Source organism: Saccostrea cucullata, unplaced genomic scaffold (genome assembly GCF_032062105.1).
Source record: "Saccostrea cucullata isolate Sc308-1 unplaced genomic scaffold, CSIRO_AGI_Scuc_v1 ctg2141, whole genome shotgun sequence".
NCBI classification, from domain to species: Eukaryota; Metazoa; Mollusca; class Bivalvia; order Ostreida; family Ostreidae; genus Saccostrea; species Saccostrea cuccullata.
The window spans coordinates 67,280-78,123 of NW_026934124.1; the positions used below are offsets into that span (position 1 = coordinate 67,280).

Consider the following 10,844-nt stretch of genomic DNA (forward strand, 5'->3'; position numbering starts at 1 on the left):
AGGTAGGTATCAGATGTCTACAGAGAGAGCACTTCCTACAACAAGTTAGGAGGTAGGTATCAGAAGTCTTCAGAGGGAGCACGTCCTACAACAAGTCAGGAGGTAGGTATCAGACATCAGATGTCTACAGAGGGAGCATGTCCTACAACAAGTCAGGAGGTAGGTATCAGACAACATCAGATGTCTACGGAGAGAGCATGTCCTACAACAAGTCAGGAGGTAGGTATCAGATGTCTACAGAGGGAGCATGTCCTACAACAAGTCAGGAGGTAGGTATCAGATGTCTACATAGGGAGCACGTCCTACAACAAGTCAGGAGGTAGGTATCGGATGTCTACAAGGAGAGCATGTCCTACAACAAGTCAGGAGGAAGGTATCAGATGTCTACAGAGGGAGCATGTCCTACAACAAGTCAGGAGGTAGGTATCAGATGTCTACATAGGGAGCACGTCCTACAACAAGTCAGGAGGTAGGTATCGGATGTCTACAAGGAGAGCATGTCCTACAACAAGTCAGGAGGTAGGTATCAGATGTCTATAGAGGGAGCACGTCCTACAACAAGTCAGGAGGTAGGTATCAGATGTCTACATAGGGAGCACATCCTACAACAAGTCAGGAGGTAGGTATCGGATGTCTACAAGGAGAGCATGTCCTACAACAAGTCAGGAGGTAGGTATCAGATGTCTATAGAGGGAGCACGTCCTACAACAAGTCAGGAGGTAGGTATCAGATGTCTACAGAGGGAGCATGTCCTACAACAAGTCAGGAGGTAGGTATCGGATGTCTACAAGGAGAGCATGTCCTACAACAAGTCAGGAGGTAGGTATCAGATGTCTATAGAGGGAGCACGTCCTACAACAAGTCAGGAGGTAGGTATCAGATGTCTACAGAGGGAGCATGTCCTACAACAAGTCAGGAGGTAGGTATCAGACAACATCAGATGTCTACAGAGGGAGCACATCCTACAAAAAGTCAGGAGGTAGGTATCAGACAACATCAGATATCTACAGAGGGAGCACGTCCTACAACAAGTCAGGGGGTAGGTATCAGACAACATCAGATGTCCACAGAGGGAACATGCACTACAATTAAGTCAGGAGGTAAGTATCAGATGTGTACAGAGGGAGCATGTCCTACAAAAAGTCAGGAGGTAGGTATCAGATGTCTACAGAGGGAGCATGTCCTACAAAAAGTCAGGAGGTAGGTATCAGATGTCTACAAAGGGAGCATGTCCTACAACAGTTCAGGAGGTAGGTATCAGATGTCTACAGAGGGAGCACATCCTACAACAAGTCATGAGGTACAGGCATATACAGAATACTGAAAACAAAACACAGAAAACTAACTGTTTGACTTATAGGTTTGACATGATGTTTCAAAATTTTAAATTTGACACCTCATTGCTCATCTAGGGTTCTTAGCATTATTTTGTTTCCTTATGTAGAGAAGAATAACTCTGCAAGCTAGCAAAAAATAGGAAAGATTCTATGAGTGACTGAGAGCTAAGTTTCACATGGTGATAAACTATACATTTAAGAGACACTTGTAGAGTATAGTGCTGTTAGAGTATAGTGCGGTTTAGTGTACTGGATTTATATATGATTAAAATGTTTCACATTAAATGCTTACCTTCTTCAGTTCAAAACAATTTCTTTCATTTGATTAACTTAAGATGAAGATATTTGAAAATCAGATTGATTTTTAGGTCACCTGAGTAAACTCATGTTTTCGTCCGTCGTCATGCGTCGTGCGTTAGCATTTGAACATTTTCAGCTTCTTCTGTGCAACTACTCAACCAATTTCAACCAAATTTGGCACAAAGCATTTATGGGTAAAAGGGAACAAAAATTATGAATTTCATGATCCTTGCCCCCTTTGGGCCTGAGGGGTGGGGTCAAAACCACTAAAATTAATGCATTCTTTAAAAATCTTCTTCTTTATTCCTGGACATCAAGCAGTCAAACTGTTTGCATTATTGTAATTAGTAATAAGTCTTCTACTAAAATTGTGAAATTCATGGCCCTGGGGTAAGGGGTACTAGTGCAAGGGGGGGCTAAATAAGTAGGTAGTGAAAATGCATTATTTCTCTGAAAATCTTCTTCTCTACTCCTGGGTATTAAATAAACCAACTAAGTATATAGTTATGATGAGCAAGAGTGCAAGAAAAATTGTGAATTTTTTGGCCCCAGGGTCAGGGGTTCTAGTGCTAGGGCGGGGCTATTAATTGTATACTGAAAATACATGAATTCTTTGAAAATCCAGAAATTAAATAAACTAAGTACATACATGTAGTTATGATAAACAAGAATGCCTCTTTCAGAATTGTGAATTTTATAACCCCAGGGTCAGGGCTTCTTGATTTAGGGCGGGGCTCTATTGATTATATAGTGAAAATACATTAAATCTTTGAAAATTTTCTGCTTTGCTCCAGGGTATTAAGCAGATGAACTACCTATATAGTTATTTCGCGACATTGGACTTGGACGACAACAGAAACAAACATGATCAGATAAACCCTGTAAAAGGTTAAGGATGTCTAAAAATAGTCAATAAAACAAGTCAATAATTGTTTTGGCGTGCTTGTCATGGCCATTTAATAAAATATTAGATATAATACAATGTATGCGCCGATGATGATTATATGGCAGCATAGGTAAATGAATATGGATAATCATAAGCAAGAGAAATACCATCTTGATCCAAGGAGCCTGGAAAAAACAGTACCCCCCGGAGACAGCATTCTTTGCAAAATTATGCTTAACAAAGTTAAAAACACCACAAACAACTGGAACTTTGAAAGGTCTGCCAAGCACATCAATAAGGTGGATCCTATTCAGCATTTGATCCATGCCATGACGCTGAAACGAGAAATTAAACGAAAACGAGAAAAACACCAAAAGAAAATTTACATTGCAATAAAACATGACATATATGCTTAAGGGGAATATAAAATCGACTTAGGGGGAGGGAGGGTGGGTTTAAAAATTTTGAGTGTCTGCTTCACTCAAATTATGGAATAGAAAGGAATATTCTAGAAGACATGCGCATTCAACAAATATTTTTGAGCACCGAACCCGATGAATTATGAACGTAATGATTAGGAGTTATCGATCTTAGCATATGTAAAAAACTAAGCTGCGCGAAATAACCAGGTTTATCCATATTTGATAAACTCCATTATTTCGCGACATTGGACTTGGACGACAACAGAAACAAACATGATCAGATAAACCCTGTAAAAGGTTAAGGATGTCTAAAAATAGTCAATAAAACAAGTCAATAATTGTTTTGGCGTGCTTGTCATGGCCATTTAATAAAATATTAGATATAATACAATGTATGCGCCGATGATGATTATATGGCAGCATAGGTAAATGAATATGGATAATCATAAGCAAGAGAAATACCATCTTGATCCAAGGAGCCTGGAAAAAACAGTACCCCCCGGAGACAGCATTCTTTGCAAAATTATGCCAAATGGGTCAAGGGACCAAGTCACATGACCCATCCGCCACAAACTAACATTGGGGCGGCAATTTTGCAGCCCAAAGTAACAATAAAAGCACAAATTGTGCACACAAAATTAGGTACCAATTGCACCGAAATTATGCCAAATCGGCTAAGTCACATAAGGCACAAATTGTGCACAAAAAATAAGGTACAAATTGCACCAAAATTATGCCAAATCGGCTCAAGTCATTTAAAGCACAAATTGTGCACACAAAATAAGGTACAAATTGCACCAAAATACAATTGGCTCATGACAAGCATCAAGGAAATGTTGACGAAACAAAATTACAACCAATGAAATGATCCAAAGCATTCCTCAAAGTATTGATAAAAATACTGTTTCCCAAATCTGACAAATGAACTCCATCTTTTCTAAATAATTCCTTGCATTGAGCTCTAATATCTGGATAACTGACTGATGCACCCCGACCCTGAAACTTATTTAGCACAAATGTAGCACAGGCACTATTAATTCTACGTCTACAGTTTTGTCCTTCTGTATTTGCAAGACAATTAATCCAATTATTTCGAGGCAAAATATGTGACCAAATTATAAAAGTTTGTGGAAGTAAATTAGCAATATTTGCCAAAGTTGACTTGTAATATTTTTGAAGACCCCTTAATGTATTGTGAGCCTGACCAATATTATTGCCCCCACAATGTATAATAATAATCTTTGGCTTCTTGTTACGAGCTAACAAAAATTCAATTGTGGGATATAATTGCTCCCAGACCATACCCCGAATTCCATGCCACAAGATGTTGGAAGACTCCTGCCCAAGATTCTCTTGATTTGAATTCTTCGCATATATGTGAGCCCAATGAATAATTGACGAGCCTATGATCCAAATCGAATCTAAATATAAAATTTAAAATTGATGAGCAAATTAAACGCTTATTATTATTATTTTTTTTTTTTTTTTTTTTGAATTGTAACTTTGTGTCATATGACAATACATATACAGTGTAACTCAATGTAAATTTACAACGAACATGGTCTTATGTACGATTTGTAAGCTGCTGACTGCCACCTTCCCATCTGCTTAATATGATCCTCTGAAAACCCTTTTGTATACAAGTGGGTTGCACCCCCAATGCGAAATGAGTGCGTCTTAAATTGAGTTGACTGTATATTCAGAAACTGCAAAGCTTTGTTTAACATGGACGAAAACTGGTATTCGGTTAAGGGTTTGGAATTTAAATGAGAAAAGTAGGACACCCTTTTTACATTGGTACTTAATGCAGCAAACTTCTGCAAAGATTGAAACAATAAATTTGTATCATTTGATTTTTTCACATGCACAAATGCCCCCGCACCAATTTGATCAGTCTTAGATGTTTTGATAAAGATTTCAATGGTATCACTAGATACAGTTATATGCTGGACACCCAAAGCCACCACTTCACTCACCCTTAGTAATGCAAAGAAAGCCAATGCAAAAGCAGACTGAAATAAAGCTGCTTCAAAATCAGAAAAACACAAATGTGGCAAAACACTGACAATGCTATTCAACAAAGGTAATGTAATTGGTTTTCTTATATCCTGAGACGGATTACATCTCTTGTAACCAGCTAACAACTTCTTAATAATAAATGAATCCACTGGATTCTGCCAACCATGCAAGTTAATGACGAAACTGATTCCTGATAAATAGCATTTGACAGTAGAAAAAGCCATATTACTCTCTGACAGATATGCTATAAAATTAATCATGTGATCAACGGGTGGGGGCCATATCTGCTGGAATGACAACTGTTGTCTAAAATTGAAAAAACTTTGCAATCCCTGACGGTATACATTCGCTGTATTTTGAGATACACTGGCCTGCAGAAGACTGGCTACAGTTCCTGAATAGCTCTCCAAAACTGAATAGGTACCATGGAGGGAAAGGGGTCTGCCCAAGGAGCCAATTGACGAAACCTGGTCCACTGAAACCGAGAAATAGCATCTGCAATTTCATTTTTAACACCTGGTATATGTTGAGCTTTTATTTGTACATTAAACTTGAGGGTCTGCAGAACTAACATCCGGACTAATATCATAATTCTTTTGTTTTTTGATGATTTGTTATTAATGATGTACACCAAAGATAAATTGTCAATATGAAGTAGGAGTTTTTTGTTCCTTAAGCTTTCAGCCCAAATCATAACCCCTAATACAATAGGTACAAGTTCTAGGAAAGTGATATCCCTGTAGCATTCCTCAGGCCAGCCATGAGGCCAATGCAGACTACACCAATGTTTACCGAACACAACACCGCAACCATGAGAACTTGAACTATCTGAATAAAAATGGAGTGAATCATCTTCCTGCCATACAAGACTAGGAAATTGTGTCCTACCATTAAAATCAGTAAGAAATTGAACCCACATTAACAAGTCTAACTTAATTTCTGCTGTAATTCTTATAAAATGGAAAGATTTTTTGACTCCTGCCATTGAACCATAAAGTCTTGAACAAAAAGCCCTTCCAGCTGGCAATGCCTTAACCACAAATGCAAGCGCCCCGGCCAATGACTGCATTTCTTTCAAAGTAACCTTTTTTGAATTAAGTATTCCATTTATCTTTGCCAATAACTCCCTAACTTTATCATCTGGAACAAATATAGTTCCGGAAATAGTATCTATGCCTAAACCTAGAAAACTCAAACGAGTAGAAGGTCCCTCTGTTTTCTCAAAAGCTAAAGGAATGCCTAAGTCTAAACATAACTCTTCAAACTGTCTCATTAAATCCAAACACTGAGATGAATTGGCCCTTCCTACAAACAAAAAATCATCTAAATAGTGAATAATGCTTTTCAATTTAGACCTCTGAGCTAATTCCCAGTGAAGGAATGTAGAAAACTTCTCAAATAAAGAGCACGACAATGAACAACCCATAGGTAAGCACTTGTCAATGTAATATGCACCAGAGTGTTGAAAGCCTAATAAACAAAAATCCTGTGGACAAACTGGTAACAGACGAAATGCACAGGAAATGTCCATTTTTGCTAATAAGGCACCCTCACCCTTACTCGCAATTAAAGAAACAGCATCATCAAAAGTGGAATAACTGACAGAACATAAATTGGGGTCTATGTAGTCATTAACACTGTCACCTGTTGGATATGACAAATTTGTGATCATTCGCCAACCACCTTGTTTTTTGGGAACTAAACCTATTGGATTACATCGCAAATTAGATATTGGGGGGTATAAAAATGGACCCATTATTCTTCCTAACTTAACTTCCTTATCAATTTTCTCCTGTATTTGAAAGCTGTACTGCATTGCAGATTTCATGTTTTTAAACTCCACCCTCCTCCTAGGACCATCAAAATTTAAGGAAAACCCAAATTTGAAACCCAAGGACAAACAATGAGCATCTTGAACATTTGGGTAAGTAGATAATATTTGATTCAAATTTTCACAATTAATAGGTGAGTGACCAAGTTCCCATAAATTCTGACAATTATGTGGCAGAATTGGACTGCGACTGGCCCTTTGAATACTGGAACCGCTGGTTCCTGGAATGGAAATGTGCACGATTATTGAAATTGGTCTGTGATGAAGATTGTTCTGATGCAGCAGTTGAATTAACCCTGAAACATTTCACCAAAGGATGAAAAGCATTACATTTTAGACAACTATGCACATAATTGCAATTTGACTTGTTGCAAATGCCCTGATAATTATAACTGTAGCATTTGTTGCGGGGCTGCAATGACTGCTGGCGTGATAAAGGGTTAGTAGGAGCAGTGGACGAATGCATATAGATCATCCACAGCTCTGCATCAACAGAAGCCCAACTTACAGCGGTGTTGTAAGATTTTTTCAGCCTAAACTGAATATCATATTCTAACCAATTTCCCTTGATTTTTTCAGCCCCCCTCTTTATCAATGACATATACTTAAACAATGAGATTGCTTCAGATGGCTGTTTGACTAAATAAACTGATGCAAAAATTGCAAAAGCATCTAGCCATTGTGATAGGTTTGAAATTTTTTGTTCCTTATGCTTAGGCTTTACCTGAAATACACCATCTTCAAACACAAGCTGATTTTGTTGTGTCGAGGTCGGATCATGAAAGAGAAGTGTACCAAAATTTATGAATTGATTATTGAAAATTTTTTCTTTCACTTTCTGAGGCAAATGCGCTGCTAGGGGTGATGCGGTGCTAATAAATGGATTTGGCAAATTATCTAAAGGGTCAAATTGAATTGTACCTTGATTAACTTCAGCTGAACTAGCGGGCTGCAGGGGAACTAAGGAGGCGACAGTGGACACAGTCTGACTTTGAGTCACGATAGGTGCCTGGTCAGTCACGATCGGTGCCTGGTCAACAATGGCGACATCATGCGGTCGAGGGAGCGTTGCTTCAGGTACACTTCGTTTTTTGGCCCTAGCTGCAGAATTTGTCGTTGTTGTCCGTGAATAGGGACTTCTAGACTTCGAAACTCTCGATGCCCGTAACATACTTATGACAACTCAAAGATGAAACTGCAGATGATGATCGATTAAATCGTCTAAAAATTTTGAGCGTCTGCTTCACTCAAATTATGGAATAGAAAGGAATATTCTAGAAGACATGCGCATTCAACAAATATTTTTGAGCACCGAACCCGATGAATTATGAACGTAATGATTAGGAGTTATCGATCTTAGCATATGTAAAAAACTAAGCTGCGCGAAATAACCAGGTTTATCCATATTTGATAAACTCCATTATGACGTTCAGTATTACGTTATTCTACAACTCCATAGGGCTCGAAAGTAATCCTGGAGAATTGACACTGTATGGGGTTTGCATTGAGTCCTCTACCACATTGTGAAATTTGTGGCCCTGGGGTAATGGGTTCTGAGGTGCTATGGTGTGTCTCTATTGGTTATATATTGAAAATGCATTATTTCTTTGAAAATCTCATTCTCTGCTCCTGGGTATTAAATAAACTAAATACAGAGTTATGATGAGCAAGAGTGCCTCTACCAAAATTGTGAATTTTATGGCCCTAAGGTCGGGGTTTTGGTGTAAGGGCTGGCTCTATTGATTATATAGTTAAAAACATGAAATCTTTGAAAATCTTCTCTGCTCCTGGGTATTAAGCAGATGAACTACCTACATAGTTATGATGAGCAAGGGCCCTAATCTTCCAATATTGTGAATTTTAAGGCCACAGGGTCAGAGATACCATAGAGGGGGGGGGGGCTGATTATTACTGAATATTCCTGATTAGTTTAAATGCGTTTTTTGTTCTCTTACCCTGCCTATGGGTATTAAGTAACCAAACCAAGCAATTGCTAAGTGTACAGTTATGATGATCAGTGTTGCCTCTTTCAAAATTGTAAATGCCATAACATCTGGCTTTAAAAATAAATCAAATTCAATCACTGGAAAGTTGTTGCATGATGCTCAGATGATCTATAAGACCCATGGGCGTCTTGTTTTATCTCGACACCTGAGCAAAAGTTTGAAGTGAGGCTGTCTAGCGTCCATCTGGTGCGTGATTCCAGTAAACATTTGACATTTTCAAATTATTTTGAAGACCAATTTCAACCAAACTTATTTTGCATCAAAGATTCCTTGAATATTTATTGTAAAGGGAATTTCTTACACTGAAGGATGAGATTCTTGTTCAAGTGGAAACAATTAAGAAAGAGTGAAAATGTAACTACAACTGTTAAGATTATTACTCACGAGATCTGCTGAAACAAAAAAAATTAAACTTGAATGAAAGCATCATGATAAAGAAGCCTATTTTAAGGACCTATCAAACATTATTATTTTTGTATTTGATATAACTTACTGTCGAATATGTTGTAACGAATTGAACTCAGTTTAACGATTACTTTGAATTTGTTATGACGAATTTAATCTGTTATAAAACGAATTGGTTTAATTTGTTATAACGAATTCAAAAAACTAAAAATAATTTAAATTCTTTTAAAGTAATTCTTGAATTTGTAATATCAAATTATATTAAATTATTTTTTTTTTAAATTGTGATAACATATTATATCGAATTTAATTCGTAGTTTAATAAATTAACTCTATATAACAAAATGTTGAATTAGTTTTAACATATTTAATTCTTTATAACAAATTGTAGAATATATCGGAAATTTAATACGTTATAACAAATTCTTGAATTATTCAAAACGTGTATAACAAATTTCTTAAATCAAATAAAATTAATTTAAAAAATTCAAAGTAATTGTAATTATGAATTCAATTTGTTATAACAATTCAACAATTTGTTATATAGAATTCAAAAATATTTTTTGATAGGTCCTAAATGGGCTAATCAATAGTCATATAACCAAGTTTTGGGGCCCATAGAAAAGTATTTGTGAATATATTATAACAAATTCAAGCGAAACAAGTTGTGTTTGTGAAACACTGATGCCCCCATATGGCAACATAGCGAAGATTAAGTTTTATCAAATGCAGATCAAATATGTTGGTACCAAAGTAAGGTCTTTTCACAAGAAATGCTAAATATAAAACGCTAGCTACACCTCTTTTAGGTTTATGATCAAGGTAAACAGTTTAACAAACTCAATGTCAAAGGGTCAAGGTTGTTGGGTTCTAAAGAAAGACCTTGTCTCAAACATTACGGAATACATCAAAGAGCCCAAAATACGTGCAAACTGATGAAGACAAGTTTGCCAACAAATCTTGTTGTACCATTTGATGTAGCCTGGTTCCCTGTCCCTGTTTTGCTTCATATACTCCGCTTCACTGCCTTGGCAAAGATGAGACGGGGGACCAGGCTACATTTGATGCACCAGAGGTATACAAATTGTTTTTTCGGTATTAATAGACGATACGAATTTATTGCAATCCTGATAAATTTTACCGAAGTTCAATGGGATCGGGTTTTCGAACTACGTACTAAATAAGGAAAAGGTCAACAACACGTTACTGGGCAGTTTGTTGTAATTTCCCCCCATAGTACGTCTAATATAAATTACCCGTTGTCAGAGAGGACCAAGAATGGTTTCCAACCAACCGTGACGATGACTTTAACGCAAAAAAGAGTCTCTTTACGAACGGTTTATTCGTCCTACCACCTGTTAATGTTTAATTGCCACTTCACTACACACAAACCGCTTTTAATACGGTAGACTATCATAATCTTCACATTCACCCGAAAACTGAAAGAAAACAATAGCGCAATTTGGTTATTTGAACCGCTCAACTTCCTTTTGTGTTCCTCAGGCAAGGTCTCGTTCTGCTTAGTTGACTAATTGGCATTGTTTATCAAATTAGGACAAAGAAATTTAGTTTTTGTTTCCTTCTGTACTTTATCAATAGTAGGAATCACAGAGTTATAATATATATCGAAAAATATGA

At 37.0% G+C, this 10,844-nt stretch overlaps 2 protein-coding genes across 2 annotated transcripts; both read right to left on the reverse strand.

Moving 5' to 3' along the window:
• Window positions 1–3,770: 3,770 nt before the first annotated feature.
• LOC134239983 (uncharacterized) lies at window positions 3,771–4,370 on the reverse strand (the record flags this gene model as incomplete). Its single annotated transcript, XM_062722110.1, has 1 exon — window positions 3,771–4,370. A coding segment is annotated over one exon (600 nt), but the record flags the coding sequence as incomplete, so codon positions are not given.
• LOC134239981 (uncharacterized) lies at window positions 4,369–7,991 on the reverse strand. Its single transcript, XM_062722109.1, has 2 exons — window positions 7,717–7,991; window positions 4,369–5,439 (listed from the first exon to the last, which is right to left on the reverse strand). Exons 1-2 carry the CDS (start codon window positions 7,964–7,966, stop codon window positions 4,493–4,495), a joined length of 1,197 nt encoding a protein of 398 aa, XP_062578093.1. The 5' UTR covers window positions 7,967–7,991; the 3' UTR covers window positions 4,369–4,492.
• Window positions 7,992–10,844: the final 2,853 nt, after the last annotated feature.